This window comes from Candoia aspera, chromosome 3 (genome assembly GCF_035149785.1).
Source record: "Candoia aspera isolate rCanAsp1 chromosome 3, rCanAsp1.hap2, whole genome shotgun sequence".
In the NCBI taxonomy this organism is placed as follows: Eukaryota; Metazoa; Chordata; class Lepidosauria; order Squamata; family Boidae; genus Candoia; species Candoia aspera.
The window spans coordinates 49,118,131-49,136,640 of record NC_086155.1 but is presented as its reverse complement, the minus strand read 5'-3'; the positions used below and the strand labels follow the sequence as shown (position 1 = coordinate 49,136,640).

Here is an 18,510-nt window from a genome sequence, read left to right as displayed (position 1 = left end):
AGCCTCAGTTATAGTTCCTGAATTAGATCTAGGAGTCATAATGATTATTCCAGTCAGAAAGTTTGTTTTATGTTTTATAGTTTGTTAATTATATTTCTTGGTCTCCCTACAGATGTTGATGAATGTAGCATCAACCGAGGAGGCTGCAAGTTTGGATGTGTAAATACCCCAGGTAGCTACGAATGTACCTGCCCTGCAGGTTGCAAACTTCATTGGAATAAAAAAGACTGCATAGGTGAGTACTATATAGAAAAGGCTTGTAATCACGCTGCCCTCTAGTGGGAGAATGCATTTCAGCAAGATAGGCTTTACCGGTGAAAATTACCCCAGCCAAGAAGGAAGATTGTTGTAAACATTGGTGATCTCTGAGCACCTTATCCACTGCTGCTTAGAACCTGTATTTAACACTTGATACAACACAACACACATGTTTGTAATGCATGGCATTTGTCTCATGATTTAAGTATCTAAAGCTTGAAGATTATAAATAATGGAATGGATATTCCATAAAGCAGTCTCAGATTGATGCTGCTTGTCATGTCATGATTTCATGTCAAAGGGATTTTTGTTTGCTCAAAAGTCCTATTTTTTTTTATGGGTTGGGCCTTTTCAGTTTTTTTCTTTTTCCAAGCATATTGAAACAAAACTTTAAATGAAAGATACAAATGTACAACCACTTTTGTGTTGGGGAATTCTAAATTTCTAAAGTTTCTACAACTTGGCTCAGGACCAGCAATGCATACTCCTAGAAGTTACTGTATCAGCAATGAGCTGAATGAGCCAGAGCTCAACATGAACAGGACTTGTTGCCATAACCCATGGCAGAGGCAAGTGGAGATAGCAATAGTGCACTGATGCTTATTTGTTTCTGCTGGAGATTCAGGTGTGGCTCTGCCCTGTAGCCATCCCAGTGGCAGAGTCTGGCTGCTCCTCTGTGAATTGCACTGTCATCTGCATAGTGCTATCAATTGATGCTTGTTCTTCAGAGCTGGTGATTTGTTTGGCCGGCACAGTATCTCCACGAGCCATACTTACCTGCAACAAGAATGGCAAGAAGGACAGCTGCTCCCTCACCTGTGCCTCCAAGGCTCGCTTTCTGCCAGGTAAGTGCTCAGATCTATCCCCAGCACACTGCTGTAATTTGATAGCTTTGGTGCAAGATGTTTTTACAGCACTGTTTTATGCCTTTATGACTCCCTTGTCATACATGTGCCACCTTCTATTTAATCTTTGATGCATACAGTATACAGCATAAAGTATGTCTTCTTTGCTTTAATTTTTTTTTCCGCATTTAAAACATAGTGAATCCCATACCTTAGTTTTGTGGTCTCCAAGGCTGAAATTTACACTTGCAATAGCTTCTAGAGGTTTTCAACTGCCATTTTGTTTATAGCAGGTGCAAGAAGTTGGTCTTGCTGTGTTAGTATTGATCCATGGGTGGTGCCAGTGTCAGTATTTGTCATCCTTCAACAGTTAGCTGTAAGGTTTAAAATGTGCAACATTATTCATTGCTATCATCTGCCATGGAAATGGCTGAGACTGGGAGCTGCCCACCATTTTCAATTTCCCATAGCTTGCCCAGCAATGCTATGCTTATGTATTGTTCACCTGATACTTAGGATGAGCTGGCTGCCAGTTTTTCTGCGCCCTGAGTAACAGAAGATCATACTTGCCTATCTCAATTCAGTCTGTTTTCCAAAGAAAACCCAGGGGTATTTCATTGTCCTATAACTATTTTCAGCTTGAAAGTATTAACTGACAATGCAGTACCTGAGACTCTGTTAAGAGCAGTGCAGAAAAGCATGTCAACTGCTTTCTGTGCATTTAGCTCAGATCCATCCTTCTTTGGCAGGCATTGTGATCTGACTCATGAATACCCTTGACCCCAAGGCTATAAGCCCTGGAAACCTGTTCAGGTTTTAACCTCTTTGGCACGAGCCATGCTTCTTTTATGTACTTTTATTGCACCAGGCTCTTTGGAGCATTGTTTAATAATGAAAATAATGTAATGAATTCTGGCTCAAACCGGGCTACTGTCATCCATATGATCCGTGGGCAAGATCAGGCTTGGGATAATATTTCAAAAAACATTTGGGGTTTGGACTGGGCTGGGTTTGTAAATGCAGGTCCACACAGCAAGGGTTTAGAAGTATCTGGCCCTAGAGCTCCATGCCTCTAAAGACTTTTTCTTTGCAGAGTCTGACAACAGCTACACTGTGAGCTGCGGGACACCAGTTCTGCAGCAGGGGCCACCCCCAAGGTCCAGCAATGGTAGCCATCCCTGCATTGGTAAGCTTGCACTCTTGAGCTCTCAGAGCTCCTCTCTAATCCATCTGGCTCCCATACTTAGCACCTGCCTTTTCTTTTAGAGGCTGTTGCTGCTCCAATCAAACAAAAGGCTTCCTTCAAAATCAAAGATGCTAAATGCCACCTCCATCCAACCATGAAAGGCAAGCAGGATGATACGGGCAGGAATGGTGGACTAGGTGAGGTACTCTCTCCTCTGTATGTCTTGGCACAATCTTCAGTTGGAATTCTTTCCAACCTTAGGTTTTGTGAAACCAAGAATCAGTTTTTCAGTGACCACAGCTAGACTGTGTTTCCATAGCCAAAATTCTGAGTTAATCAGGAAAGCAACACAATAATACATAGTGCTCCATGGATCCTCCAGCCAGTGTAAGCAGGTAAACCATAGAAGGAGTATTTATTTATTGTCTATTTGTTTATTATGATATCTGAACTGAGATTTTGGACTTGTGGTTTATTCTGTACTTTGACTTGTTAGGACTGGACATCACAATATTTATTTCCATGTGCAAGAGGAGCAAAAAAGAGTGATTAAAAAAAGCAGTACTCTTAATTATTCCTAATTAAGCCAAAATTCTTAGAATTCTGACAAAGCAATATGCATATATGGCCATAGACTTGTAAAACATTGTCCCACATGGGCTTTATGACCAGTAGTCTGTGTCTTCTGTTTTATGGTTACAGGTAGTCCTCACTTAACGACCACAACAGGGACCGGAAAACTGGTTGTTAGGTGATGCGGTCATTGAGTCACCACGTGACTGGACCTGATTTTACAACCATTTTTATGATAGTCGTTAAGCAGATCACCACAGTTGTTAAGCAAATCCAGCTTTCCCAATGGATGTTTTTTGCTGGCAAAAGTCACAAATCACAATCACGTGACCACAGGATGCTGCAGCTGGTCACAGATGTGCACCAGCTACCAAGTGCCCAAACTGAGATCACATGACTGAGGGGGTGGTGTGATGTTTTGCTATGGTTGTGTGAGTACAGGCCGCCTTTTTCCGAGGCTCTTGTAACTTTGGATTGTCATTAAACGAATGGTCATTAAGCGAGGACTACCTGTATGTATGTAAAGCACTCATTAAAAAGCAGAGGGAGAACGAGAGAGAGATTGAAGCTTGAGAAATCCAGATTTATCTTGCATGCAGTCTTGCTGAAAGGTAGTTCCAAATGCATGATTTAAGAAGTACTGGAAACAGTTGAGGGTTCTATATTTTTGTGCCTTCTTCAGATAGTGCCAGACTCCAAAAGCAGAGAAGAGAGAGTAGAAAGCATGGAAAAAAGATAAACCCAAAGCATGGGAGCCTTTGCTTCACCACAGACCTATACTGTGCTAGAGCTCTGGGGTTCCTCATCTAGAATGCCTTCCTATGCCTGTTCAGTCCTCTCATCAGGGGAAGAAAGAAGCATTCTGCTTCCTTAGACAGAGGAAGATGCTTGTCAAGGTTTTGAAAATATGTTCCTTAAAGAACACTAACATTGTTTCTATTAGGCGGGTCAGCCCCTTGCTCAGATTGCCAAGTGTCTTTTGTGAACCTAAAGTGCGATTCATCAAAGAAAGGCAAAGGACGTCGGGCTCGCAACTCTCCCAACAAAGAAGTGACTCGCATCACCCTGGAGTTTGAAGCTGAAATCAAACCTGAAGAGATCACAGGTAGAGTAAGTGACAGGGAAGACTGGGAAATGGGGAGGGCTTCGTCATCTAGTCCTACCAAAGGTAGTGCATCTCTAGAGAAGTAGATTTTTTTTTCAATCCCTAGAGATGTAGGTGCTTTTATCACTATTTTCCTTTTTTTTTAAAAGGGCAGGGATGTGTTGTGAACAGGGACAGATCAGAAACAGGAATCAGCACATCCTGTAACCCTTGTGATGAGTGGCATTTCATGACCAACCATCACCCTTATTATAAGTATTAGATTATTTTTAAGCAGGGAAAAGCGATTTCTTAGCAATCCTAAAAAATTATTTGCAATCACCATCACTAACCATGCTGATAAAAGAACAAGGAAATTTTTCATTGATATTTATTTATTTATTTATTATTAATGTTTAAACTGCTTCAGTTGAATGCTGAGCAATATATAAAAGCAACAGCCAATACAATAATAATAATACCAACAAAAATGCAAACATTAATATTACAGTATTGCATTGTCATGTTAAGGTGTTACTCATTCTTTCCTCATAAACAATAATCAACAAATTATTGAAAGTCAAAACAGCCTGGTTCAAAAGAAACTACACAAGAGCTGCATAGTTTGGGAGAGTGTATGTGTGTATATATGTGTATCCTTACACTGTAGTCGTATGGAAAAATACAAAATTTTAAATGTTCATATTCAATATTTCTGTCCAAAATTGTACACACACACACACACACACATATGTGGAAGTAATCTGTTTGGACTTACTTATTGTAAATAATAATTAAAACTAAACATGAATAAATTAATGTTTGATGGAAGGGATTCTTTAAAAAGTTTTGCTATTGTGTTTAATTTCCAGCCGATGCTATTTCCCATATTTTTAAAACTCTATTGGTCTAAGAAAAATATTTTTTAAATTTTCCTTTGATTTTGTATAGTAAAGCTATACAACAATTAGTTTGTAACATTTAGTCACTTAAAGTCAAGTTGAAGAAAAAATACAGCCAGCCTAGAAATAATGATCACAGTTTGTTATGTAATGTTTGCAAATTCCTCAAAAATCTTAAATTAAAATCAGTAAGTAAATGGATATTGCCACCAGTGGCATTGGATATACATTGGTACTGTATATCCATTTGATTACAACTTTCCAGTGTAATCTAGATCTTTGATTACTATAGTTAAATGTTAAGAGAATGTAATACATCTGTTGTATATATTATTTTTATTGTAAAGTTCTTTTACAGACTTTCAAGAGAACATATTGTTTGATAACTGCAGAAGTTCCTTGATTTTAAACGATACAAATATACATCACTCTTGTGTAGGTTCTTGATTTGTAAGATTTTATGAGCTTTAACTGTCTTCCATCTTTGAGAACAACAAGAACAGTATAATAAAATGGCAGACTCCACAACGTGTATTTTGAGTGGGTTCTGAGCTTCAGACAGCCCAGCCACAGCCACTATGACACATCCACAGAGCATAACTAGATGTAGATATAGAAAAAGACCAGTAAATTGTTTCCACAATTTAGTTCAGACTGCCACACTGAAAGACTAAACCTCAGTATCTTCTGAATGCAAAATTTGCCCTATTGCTTCATTGTCACCCTTTCCCTGACATGAGATTGCTATTGAATGAACTGACATGAGGAAAGAAATGACTTTCCTCATTCCAGTGCTAGGAGATAACCTAATCGCCTTCCTTTATCTTCAGCCAGCTGCAATCTGAACTGTGTACGGCAAAAGGTTGAGAAAAAACTGAAGTTAGCTATCAAAGCCTTGAAGAAATCTATAAACCAGGAGCGATTCCTCATCCGTGTCTCAGGGATGGAATACGAGGTGGCCCGGAAGCTGATCTTGTCTCCTGAGAGGCAGGAGAGTTGTGGGCCAGGACAGCAGAGGCTGGAATCCAAGTGTGGTAAGAAAAAAAAAAACACCCAAGACAGTGAGGAGTGAGGAAGCAAAGAGTGGAAGAGCCACTTGCAAATTAACTACAAGCCTTTAGTGCTGCTGCTGCTTGAAATTTTTTTTTACCAGCTTTTAACATCTATGGCAACTGCTTGTTCTTATGAACAAGAGGCAGAGTTCTTATGCTCATTCTTTTAAAAGCTTAAGCTTTATTATGGTGAACCAGGCAAGGTGCCTTCCCTATAAAACAGGGAAGGGTTAACTTGAATATTGTCTTTTTACCTATGTCACTAGTGCATTTGCCTCTCTCTTAGTTAGCTGCCTGCAAGGAACATACTACCATGGCCAGATGGAGCAGTGTGTCCCTTGCCCTCCAGGGACCTATCAGGAGAAAGAAGGCCAGCTCTCCTGTGACCTTTGCCCTGGGAGTGATGCTTATGGGCCTGCTGGAGCAACAAATATAAGCGCTTGCGCAGGTACAGAGATGAGCTGCAAGAGACCCTAAGATTAGAACTGAGGTTAAAGATCCTAATACATGGGAGGATTTGTATATCAGAAATGCCAGGAAGAAGGGCTATTAGTGTTTCAGAAAAGAGTGTGGCATTATCAGAATCCACAGAAACAGTATTGTAAGGGTGCCTTCCACAAAAATGGCAACCTTAAACCTTTATGTTATTTAAGAAATGTGTCCAAAAAGCTTAGAATAACAGCTTTTGCAATTACTCAGCACTGTTAGTGCTGCAAGCTTTCACAATATCTCAGTGTCACCTCAGAGGAAGGACCCCAAAGATAACTGTTATATCATGCATTTTGCTTTTTCTCCAGCAAAATGTCTTGCTCTGGAGTTCATACTACTATGAAATCCTTAATTCACAAGAGGCTATCGCTGTTTACGCATTTCCACATTATGTCCTGATTCTCTGAAAATGGACAGAAAAATAGCTATTGCCACTAGATGCCCCCAGAAATGAGCAGCAGGAAGGCAAGAAGTGTTCTAGGGGTCAGAGCATCTTCCCTTTTATGTTTATGCTGCTTCAGCTTCTGTCATTCTTTTCAAATGATGAATGCTTTGACAACAAAGCAACAACAAAAGGGCTTGTGAAGCTAGAACAGCTAAATAACTATCATCAGCTTAATAACTATTTTGTCCAAATCAGCTTCACATCTAGGATTTGGATAAAAAGCTATGATAATGGCTTGTCTCCTTACAATGCCATTATCTCATTCCAGAGCTGAGGCATAGTGATGTCCTAGGTAATTTCTGGGATGCTGGATGGTTCCCATGGTCCTTTCCATGGTTCCATATATTATAATGCCTCTTGCATGCTGCTGATAAATTACATTACAAGCCATATGTGGAGAGAGAATGTACTTTATCTAGTCCAATTAGTGTCTTTTCTCCTGAACGCTCATAGGTCAGTGCCCTCCTGGACAGTACTCTGAAAATGGCTTTAAGCCCTGCCAATTGTGTGTGCGTGGCACCTACCAGCCTGAAGCTGGCCGAGCATTATGTTTCCATTGTGGTGGAGGGTTGAATACCAAGCATGATGGAGCTTTTTCCTTCCAGGATTGTGATACTAAAGGTATGCTTGTGGCAGCATCGGAGTTTAATACAAATCACTGCTACACCAACAACCTATGGGAGTGATAGAGAGAAAGCAACTTATGACCCTTGGTCCAGTTTATATACAATGGAGTTAACAATCATATTGAATAGTAGAACCTTTTCCAGTGTGACTGAGTTTTCCAAGTCATTTAGTGCTTTAGCTTTTAAGTAACTTAGCAGAATAATGCAGCTAGTTACGGAATCAATTGTGTGTAATGTAATGACTCGGACTCAAGAAGTCATTGGAAGTCCCTGAATTTCATCTCCATTCTGAACTTATAATAGACAAGCTATATGTGTGCCCGCATTCTCTCTCTCTAACTCAGTACCTTTTTTCCCATTATATGGATTAAAATAATGCTTTCATTTTACATATAGCATAGTGCATTGAAAGCATTTTAACACTTTACAATGCTATATAAACTTTAAGTATTATACAATTGTATAGGTAGGATATCTGTATTACAGGGGATTCTTATTTATGGTGTATTGATGCCATGTTTGATAAAAAAGCTATTGTTGGCATTATTGCCCCCAAATAATTAACCACTAAATATTCTATAATTTTATTTTATCAGGAGGCTAATAGAGAAGTCATAATCAGGTTCAACAGGCATTTCAATCTGAAGTAAATCTTCAAATTATTTTGCATAATTTCTATTATATTCATGTGGTCTTCTGTCAGCCCTTCAAGGTAGACTAGCTCAGGAAACAGACTTCACAGGAAGACTAGAACTATACTCTACTGAGATAGGCTATAATAACAAAACCTTGCAAGTCTCCCTAGGTCTTCTCTCCTCTCCGTCTTATACCCCAGCGAGTGGAGGCAGGGCTAGTCTAGTCTCTTCATAACAGTCTCTTGCCTTTCTGGACTTAATACATTTCTTTTTCACCTGGTGTTACTTCTGGATTCCTTCTCCAAGGTCATCTCCCTATATCTCTACACCTTCTTGCATGGTGGATCCATGCCCCTCCTATCTTCTTCAGGTGGCTAGATGGAGTATGAGTGGCTGATTCCAGGAGGTTATCAGTGCTTCCTTGAGGAGGAGGTATTTGCACCTGCTTTGAAGGAGGTGGTTGTGTGCCCTTTCTTGAAGAAGCCATTCCTGAATTTAGCTGTGTTTGACAACTTCCCTTTTTAGGGGAAGTTATTGAGAAGGTGGTAGGGAATCAGCTACAAAGGGTCCTTGAGAAGGCTGATTATTCGCATCCTTTTCAGTCAGGATTCAGGCTCAGTCATGACAGAAACAATATTGGTTGCTCTGGTAGATGGCCTTTGTCAAAAACTAGATGGTGGGGGAGAGAGTATGCCACTCTTGGTCTTACTAGACCTCTTGGCAGTGTTCAGTATTAATAGAAGATAATATATGTAGCTCAAGGTTGAACTGGGTAGTCCTTGGTGCTCTCTGAGCTTTGTTGTTTGATTGCAGATGTTTCATTACCCAACTAGGTAACATCATCAGTGCACACAGTGATGTTGTCAAGAACTAGATGGGGTGGGGTGTTGACAGTATTCAGTATTATCAACCATGGAATTTCTGTTGATTGCTTACAAGGGCTGGAAATTGTGCACACTGTTTTATGGTAGTTCCAGTCGGTGATCTTAATATGTTTAAGTCCATGGGAGCTCCAATGTGAAGTCCCACAGGGCTCAGGGCTCTTCCCTATGTTGTTTATTATGTACATGAAACCACAGGGAGATGTCATCCATCAATTTGGCATGAGGTTTCAACGGTATGCTGATGATAATCAATTATACATTGCCACCCTGGGCTGAGTCAGTGATGTCATGGAAGCCTTGAACTGGTGTTGGAGGCTCTGAGGAGCTGGAGGGGCAAAACAAGTCAGATTAAATCTTACCAAGATGGAGTTGCTAGTGGTCAATACACTTTGTACTGCATATTATTACCCTGGATCACACCTATTGCACTAAATGCTTCAGTTCCAAGTGCTTTGGGGACAAATTCTCAATTAGACACAATAGTTATTCTAGATAGGGTTGTGTTCCCCCTGTGGTCCTTCTGGAATCATGACTCCTGCCCAAACAGTAGGTGGAAATCTTGGGCAGGAGGGCCATGGGTGCCAGTTATATCTCTATCTGGATCAGGATGCCTTGTCATGCTCTGATTGGACTACTGCAATGTACTTTACATGGGGCTGCTTTTGGAGAAGACCCAGTAGTTGCATGTAGTACAAAATGCATTAGCTGCATTGGTTGCTGGTAGGTTTCTTGGCCTAATTCAAAGTGGTTCTTACTTTAAAGCCCTTAATGGGGCAGTACTGGCATATATCAGGCAATGCCTTGTTAGAATTAAAACAGTCTGTCTGGTCCTGTCATTGGGAGAGGAACTGTTGAAAATTCCTTTTTTTTCTAAGGAATGTGGGCAAAATGATATGCCTTCTCTATAGGAGCCCTCACATTGTGGATAAGTCCCACCCCCCCAAAGTACATGCCATCTCCACATTTCTATAATTCCTCAAAAAAGTTAAATATTTTATATCACTGTGCTTTGAGTGCCAGCTTACTGGTTGTGAACATGTATTTGGGGGGTTATCTTAGTTTTCTTTCTGTGATGCTTTTTAATACTGACTTTGACCTAGTTGTTCATTATTATGTTTTTATTTTTTTTCTTTGATTTGATGTTGTATGCTGCCCAGAGTCCTTCAGGTCTGAGGCATTTAGAAGTACTGTAAAATGAAGAGAGGGAAAGAGAAGGCATTCTGTTATTGTATTTTCTGTTGAAAGTGACTTTTCATTTAAAAAGATGCTTATCCAATTGGTGTGTTTTTTTCTATTGCATTTTAAATTCCCTGATTTTAAAAAATTTTGTTTAATTTGCAGTTCAGTGCTCTCCAGGCCATTACTACAACACCAGTGTCCATCGCTGCATTCGTTGTGTTATAGGCACCTATCAGCCAGACTTCCGTCAAAACTATTGTATCGCATGCCCTGGGAACACCACAACAGACTTCGACGGCTCGACTTCCGTATCACAGTGCAAAAGTATGCTTTGTCTAGCAAGAGTTGTGTGGATTTTGGAAGGAGAACAATATAATGAGTTAATTTGTTTGGATGTGACTACCTGAAATTATCTTAGTTTTCTTGACTTCCTACTATTTTTGTGCATGTTACACACAACACACACACACACGCTTACATTGTATTACACTGACAAGGCAGTGCTCCAATCTCCTTTGACAGCCAGTTTCTCAGCTGATATCCCAGTATTCTTTATGTGTTTTCTTGCAGACCGTCAGTGTGGGGGGGAACTGGGGGAGTACACTGGCTATATTGAGTCTCCCAATTACCCTGGAAACTACCCTGCAAATGTGGAATGCACTTGGAACATCAACCCACCTCCAAAGCGCAAGATTTTGATTGTGGTGCCTGAAATCTTCCTGCCATCTGAGGACGAATGTGGGGATGTCCTGGTCATGCGGAAAAACTGTAGGTAACCAAATGCTTCGTTGGGACCATACAGAAGATAGCTTTATAGGATCAGCTTTCAGCAGATCTCTGCTGAATTGGTAGATGTAGTACCATCCTCCTTGATCTTCACTGGAGAGGAAGTAGCAAGCAAACCAAAAGCTTAATTCCTCTAGCAAGTCCTAATGGTCTGTAAAGAGTTTAGTGTTGGGGCCTTTAGTCGCTACATTGAAACTGATGCCTTACAGTGATAACAGCCTATAAAATACTGACACTCAGGATCTGAGTTTTCCTGGATTGGAATATGCTTACAGATTTTAAATTGGGAATGTAATGACATTCAAAACAGATACCTCTGAGCAATCCATGAGTATAAGAAGATTTACCAATTGTCATTGTTAGTCAGAAAGCCTGCATCCTTCAAGAGGGACCCTTGTGAGATTCTCTAACTGCACCAAGTTCAGAAGCCTTCTGACAAGATCTTCACTGTGCAGTTTCCATTCCTCATTTACAAAATTCTATATGAAATTGACACATGAACTTTGATTTGTAATCTTCTTGTCCCAGGGCTTCCATCATTTTTTTTCCTCCAGAAAATCTGTTAAGATGAGAAGGACGAAGCAGCTAAAGCATATTGTATTTGCATGAAGGGCAATCTTGCTATTCTACTAAATATACACACACCCAAATTTGGGTATTTAGATCCTGTCTTCAAAAGTGTCCTCATGTGAATGGATCTGCTCTTCTATACTTCAGACCTAAATGGCCTTTAGAGATTTCAGCCAAAGATGATAAAACTTGGTTAAGTTATGGTTCCTTTAAAAAAAAAAAAGATTGGAATTCAAAACATATAGTCCCTTTCATCTCTCAAGTGTAAGGATCTTTGGCAAAAAGAAGGCAAAAGGAAGAAGAGTCTTTGATTATTGACATATCTTCCTTCACCTCTGAAAATGTTTTAATGCATTCTGTTTGATGGTGTAGGAGCTGTGTGATTCCAAATAATACATGTACGTGATCTGTTTTCTCCTACAGCATCTCCCTCCTCCATCACAACCTATGAGACCTGCCAGACTTATGAGAGGCCTATAGCTTTCACTGCAAGATCCCGAAAATTATGGATCAACTTTAAAACTAGTGAAGCTAACAGCGCCAGAGGCTTCCAAATCCCTTATGTCACATATGATGGTAAGTATGAGTAAGTTACAGAGCTATGCTATACAGTCTGATCTTACAGAGGTTTTCAGCATGCAGGTACCTTTTGGAAGTGGACTTATGCTTCCTAGTCCTTTTTCTGATGCCAGTTGGCCCCAGTCTCTGATGTTAAGCATGGACATCTGCAAAACTTTCACACACACACATACATACATACTTGTATTAAAATTAATCATACATTTAAATCTATAGCCTTTGCAGTATTCATGCAACATACATGGATACCAGAAAACATGGCTGGCATAATACAATTCTCCAAATAAGATTTCTGGCGGTAAAATGTTAGTTCAAATATATAAAGAAGGTGAGTACTTTAGACCAATGTATAATTAATGGAGAATGGGTGTCCTTCCAGCCTTTTAATATCTGGGGATGGGGGATGTTAATCATAAAAGCACACAGTGTCCAGTTCTGTTGTCTTTCTATTAGTTTTCAAATTTTTGGTATATCTTTCAAAAAGGCATAAATGTGCAATAGCTATGATATAATTTTCTTGAATTGTGTTATTTTAAATCTATAGAAACATGACAAATATATGACAAAAGAGTCTTCAGTTGAAGCTCATGTATCAGACAATGCAAATTTTTATTTCAAGCTTCCCTCTACTTCTAAATATCTAATTTAACATGCTTTTGTAAATAGCTATTACAAGCTATTACAAGCAATTATTTTGCAAAATTCTTTAATGCCAGAAGGGGGTTCTGAAGCACCAGGGTTGCTGACCCATATGTAGACATCAAAAAGGTTAAACTGATAAAATTCTTATTATCTTTTCCTATAGTCTCAGTAACTCTAGAACTATGCTTAAAGAAGTTTTGCACAACAAAATCCTTGTCTGTTTCTGCATTTCCCTTCATCTTTATCTCTGGAACGATTGCCTCTGAATCTTATAGATGAGTTTGTTAATATCACTTTCTCTTTCTGATGATAATGATGTGCCATGAAATGAGTGGCAACTCTTACAGAGCATATGGTAGATTTTGTCCAGGATTATCTGCTTCCAACCTGGTCCTTCAGGTCTTTCAATGGTGCACCTACAGTATTTCTGTTCTAATTTATTCCATCCACCTTGCTGTTGGTTGTCCTTTTTTATTCTTTCCTTTCACCTTTCCCAGCATTATAGACTTCTCATAAAGCTAAGTCTTCCCATAATGTGTCCAAAATATGATAATTTGAGTCTGATCATTTGTCCACAAATGAAAAACTCTGGATTGATTTGTTTGCTTGGCAGTCTGTCTCAGGACTTTTCTCCAACACTAAAGTTCAAAAGGTCAATATTCTTTCTATCCTTCACAGCCCAACTCTTGCTTCCATAGAGTGTCACAGGGAAAACCATTGCTTGCACAATTCTGATCTCTGTAGGTATAACTACATTGGCATCTGAATATCTTTTCCAAGACCCTGATTGTTACTCAACTTAGTGCTAGTCAGCAGTGTATTTCTTGATTTTCTCCCCATAAGTTCCTTGAACAACACCTCAAGATTATCAAATTGTTTTTACTATGCATGTATGTATACATTGCACTTGAAATAAATTTACTGGCTGCTTTTCTTTTCTCATATCTCCTTGACCATTTCGCCCAATAATGCAGAGGATTATGAACAGCTGGTAGAGGACATTGTCCGAGATGGCAGACTCTATGCATCTGAAAATCATCAGGAAATATTGAAGGTAAGGCTAGTTTTTTGTATTACTGGACATGGATTTGACTCACTGGTATCCTTTACCATACATATACATATGTGCATTGTTTCCTACACATCTCCTATTTAAAAAGATATTTGATAGCAGGACTAATGATGATTTTTCTATTTGAGAACTTGGAGAGCTCCTTGTAATGTGAGGAGAAATACTAAACTGCTAACATAAAAGCCAAAAAGCATTTTACTAAGCACACATTTTAGAAAATAGCTTTCAGTTAGTCTCCCCACCCCCCAACTTCTTTTTTCACAGATGCAGCTATATAAGTTTTGAATACAGAACCACATCAGGTTGTGTGAGGAAGGGCTTTAATGATTTCCTTCCTGCTCCAGCTTTTTGCCAATTTTTTTTCCTTTCCTTTTATAGCTGCTCCATGGCCCTTTGAGGCAAATAGTAGCTCGAGGAGTTGGAGACATTGTAGAAATATCTGTTTTTACTTAATTTAAAATATAACAGAAGGTATATTTGTAATAATGTTACTGAGTTCAAGCTTAACATATGTGGTTGACTCTCAAGTCACACTTCTTTTCCCCAATGGTATACTACTAGAAAAACATAAGGTTGAGGGATGTGGCAATTTGTCTCCTAACACACAGTTTGAAATTCAGCCATACTTTTCAAACATAATGAAAATACTTTTTATTCAGCTATACTTTTCAAGCTTATCACCAGAACTCAGGGGTGGGGATAGTATATTTCTGCATTTGGAATGATTATGTAAAGCTTTCATGGAGAGCAGTAAAATTAACTAGGGACGCGGTGGCGCTGCGGGTTAAACCGCTGCGCTGCTGAGCTTGCCGATCGGAAGGTCGGTGGTTTGAATCCGCGCAATGGGGTGAGCTCCCGTTGCTAGTCCCAGCTCCTGCTCACCTAGCAGTTCGAAAACATGCAAATGTGAGTAGATCAATAGGTACCGCTTCGGTGGGAAGGTAACAGCGTTCCGTGTCGTCATGCCGGCCACATGACCACGGACGGGTCTACGGACAACGCCGGCTCTAACGGCTTAGAAACGGAGATGAGCACCGCCCCCTAGAGTCAGACACGACTGGACTTTATGTCAAGGGAAACCTTTACCTTTACCTAATATTCAAAATGGTAGCCATGTCAAAAACAAGTTGATCACTGCCACATCAATAAATCATAAGAATGACCTCTGATTTAATGTATTAATACTAGCAGACATAGGTACAACCTATGTGCTACACAGGAAGAGGTGGATCCTATTGCATTCCCTATTTCTCCCCAATAATGTATTATTAAAGAAATATGTGCTATAGTATTATATTAGACTTCATATTATATAAATATATTATATTTATATTATATAAATATATATAATATATTTATATTAGACTGGATTTTAGGAAACAACTAAAGACCTGGTTCTGTTACCATGCCTGGGGCGGGAGAGAGAATAGTCATTCCTGGGGATAGTTACTTTCTTAGAAGGACCCTGCTCTGCTTGCAAATTACAGAGAACTTCCAGCCATTCGGGTTTTTATCATATTTATTTTATTATGTATTATAGTATTTTACAGTTTTATATTTTTCTTTTTTGTGTTTTATTGTAAGCCACCCAGAGTCCCTTTTGGGAGATGGGAGGTGATAAATTTGATTAATAAATAAATAATAAATTATGATTTTGTATTTTTTTCTACCTATACATAGCTGGGGAGACATGGATGAATAGTGTTGTATCTCACTATAACATACAGTATGGGCTGTAGATGGATTTCATGGATTTTCCTGGCACTTGGTTCAGAATGGCTTGGTGTGTATAAAATAATCTGTTGGATTAGTGTAACACTATTGATTCCATTCTCAGCCTTGCTATTTATATAGCAAAGGTGGTACCAGTTTCTAGGCTGCTCATCTGTTTGTCAAAGAAGACCCTATGGACTTCAACCATATATATTACGATTCTTGTGGTTATATCCAAAGTTGTCATTCTGTTTTCTTTGCAGGACAAGAAGTTAATCAAGGCTTTCTTTGATGTGTTAGCTCATCCACAAAACTACTTTAAATACACAGAGAAACATAAGGAAATGCTTCCACGGTCTTTCATCAAACTCCTCCGCTCCAAAGTTTCAAGTTTTCTTAGACCTTACAAATAGCCTCATATCTTCACCAACTTTCCAGGTTTCTCGACTGCCAAGAAAACTCTCTTTCTTATGCTTATTGTTATTTTTCAGTGATTTTTTTCTACAAATAGAAACCTGCCATCCTTCACTATGCAGATGCATCTAACCACTGGTCATTCCTTGGCTTTTCTTCAAATCAAATTTACTGATGATTTGACCATGGAAGGAACAGCTGACCACAAGGAACTAAATCCCATCCCTTGTGTTTCCATACTGAAATCTCAGCCTGTCGAGACCACATATCCCAGTAAGTGACACACTCTTCACAAGAGGCCTCTACTGGGACCTGTATCTCCCAGTCAGTTCAGCTTTCTCACATATATGCAAATTATGTGTGGCCCCTTGTGCTGCCGGGCAGCTGCCAAAGAAGCTGTTTGGGTACATTTCTCTGCATGACTGTTTGCTTCTGAAGAGAAGTACTTCTGCTATCATACCATGCCTCTGCTTCTGGCACACCAATGAAATGGGGAGACTGAGCAACTGCTAAGCAATGGAATTGGTCCAGCTGAACACTTTTTTAAAGAACTGAGAGCAGTGGACACCTGGAATGCGGAAGGTTCTGCCTTATTTATCAGACTGTTGTGTTTTTAATTGAAAAATAAATCAGTCTTGCAGAGAGGATCAAACAAGATACATTGGGGGGATACAGTGGATGTAGATCATACAGAATGAAAAGATGTATCACAGAAATGTGAATGGAAATTGCCCTTGTTGGGGATGACAAGTGTGGTGACTAGAAGAGCATCATTTCGTGATGGAGTTTGATGTTGAAGAAAGCCTAGCCTGCCACCTTCTCATACAGAAAAATGTCTAGAAAAGGGGAGGGGGAGCAGAAGTTGGTGAAAAGTGAGATTTTCTTACATGATTTCTCCCCACAGACACTTGTGCTGAGAGATCAGATTTCTTGTAAGCTCTGCCAAAGAGTAACTCAGTGATAAGAAAGCAAGGGGTGTTGTGAAGGGCAGGAGTAAGTGAATGTTTGTGCACTAGGATGCTCTCCTTTCTACCTTTTCCATATTATTAAGTGCAATCATTTTGAGTTGTCTTTATATTATTTAGAGGAGTTTTTTTTCTACTAGAAACTACAATATTTATACCTGCCTGAGGAAAGAGAATGTGTGTGTGCATATGTAAGAAACAGAAAAGAATCCAAACATGGAATTGGGAGAATGATGACTAAATGTGACTACATTTTCAGCTCTTGGAATTTTATTTTCCTCACTACAGTAGACTCCAACATAACTCCTGAAGTTAGAGTTCCTCGTGTAAGTGAAGTAACACAATACATGAACTGAGCATTTCCAGATGACATGGAAATTATGCTTCGGCAACAAGCAGCTCAGTTCAAATGTTAGCAAAGACATCTTTAAAGAACATACCAAGGACCATATACTGGAAACTGTCCCCGTGTTAAAACCCTCTTAGCACATTCAACATACTGCGTAATCTCATTATTTCTGACCATTTAGCTTTGTACAGGTAGAGGAATTTTGGTACATTTGGTTCTAAGATCCGATATCCAGAGAGGGCTGGGTTCTCTTTCTGATGCTCCAATTAGCTGCAGGTTCTGCAATGAGGGTCACGGGTCTTTCGGGAAGTCATACCTTTTAACTCAAGGGTTCTTTTCCTCCTAATTCCAAAAATGTAGTTGTGGATTCTCAGTGAGGAGGGAAATGTTTCCTACACCTACTCAGAAGTACTCTTATTTTCTTATGCTACAAAGTTGAGTCCTGCATTGAATTTAGATTTTAGGGTAGCTCTGGTTGATATGAAATCATGACCTGTGTTTCTTCTTTGTCCATATAAAATTACCTAAACTGTTTGTCAAGCACTGATTCATATTCAAGTGCAAATGCTAATGTTGAAATGCAGTCTTAAGCCATGGTCTAAATTAGCAATCAGAATTATTGAAAGTAGGATGCAATTATCATCAGTTCATCTTTGTATGCAGTACTGTCAATTTTCACTGGCACTGTATGCTGTGGGTTTGCTACTTCTCACTTTGAACCTGATCCAGAATCAAGAAATAGTTCTACCAAAATTCACAGTATTTCAACCATGAAACAGAATTGGTTGGTTTTGTTGTAAACATTGTTGTAGTATTTCAGTAGGTGAGATTCCATTACTGTGAGTGCTAATTGGATACAGCTGTTCTTAAACTTATAAGCATTTGTTTATTTGGTGGAAAAGGACAGAGGCAGACATTCAAGTCATTATTTACCTTAGTGGAAGATAGTAGGGGCAGAACCAGAAATGGGAGGCAGCTTTGAAAAGAAAAATATGTTGAATGTTGCTTTGGATTCTACCTGGTTTCTGTTGGTGAGATCCATTTTGCCTGTATCAATATGTAAAAAGTTAAAGATCTCAAAAAAGTCCATCTCAAATAGGAAATATAACCATTTTTAAACAACAAAGCTAAGTTATTTATAGTTGTTGTGCCATATGTCATCATCCAGTATCTCTTGAAAAATGAGGAAAAAGGTGTAGTCCATAAAGTTATTTGCACTTGATTAAAGAAATTGTATCTGATTTGTAAAAATAAAATTTTGC

At 39.1% G+C, this 18,510-nt stretch overlaps 1 protein-coding gene across 2 annotated transcripts in view; it reads left to right on the top strand.

The window, feature by feature from the left end:
• Positions 1-17,189, top strand: part of SCUBE3 (signal peptide, CUB domain and EGF like domain containing 3) — a 120,975-nt gene extending 103,786 nt beyond the window's left edge. For both annotated transcript variants that reach the window (XM_063297606.1, XM_063297605.1), the window contains 13 exons: positions 113-235; positions 987-1,103; positions 2,197-2,289; positions 2,370-2,486; positions 3,806-3,967; positions 5,679-5,882; positions 6,187-6,348; positions 7,288-7,455; positions 10,321-10,482; positions 10,729-10,926; positions 11,938-12,090; positions 13,710-13,789; positions 15,784-17,189. In XM_063297606.1, the coding sequence (XP_063153676.1) occupies positions 113-235; positions 987-1,103; positions 2,197-2,289; positions 2,370-2,486; positions 3,806-3,967; positions 5,679-5,882; positions 6,187-6,348; positions 7,288-7,455; positions 10,321-10,482; positions 10,729-10,926; positions 11,938-12,090; positions 13,710-13,789; positions 15,784-15,933 (1,889 nt within the window). In that variant the 3' untranslated portion in view covers positions 15,934-17,189. The remainder of the gene's footprint in view (positions 1-112; positions 236-986; positions 1,104-2,196; positions 2,290-2,369; positions 2,487-3,805; positions 3,968-5,678; positions 5,883-6,186; positions 6,349-7,287; positions 7,456-10,320; positions 10,483-10,728; positions 10,927-11,937; positions 12,091-13,709; positions 13,790-15,783) is intronic.
• Positions 17,190-18,510: the final 1,321 nt, after the last annotated feature.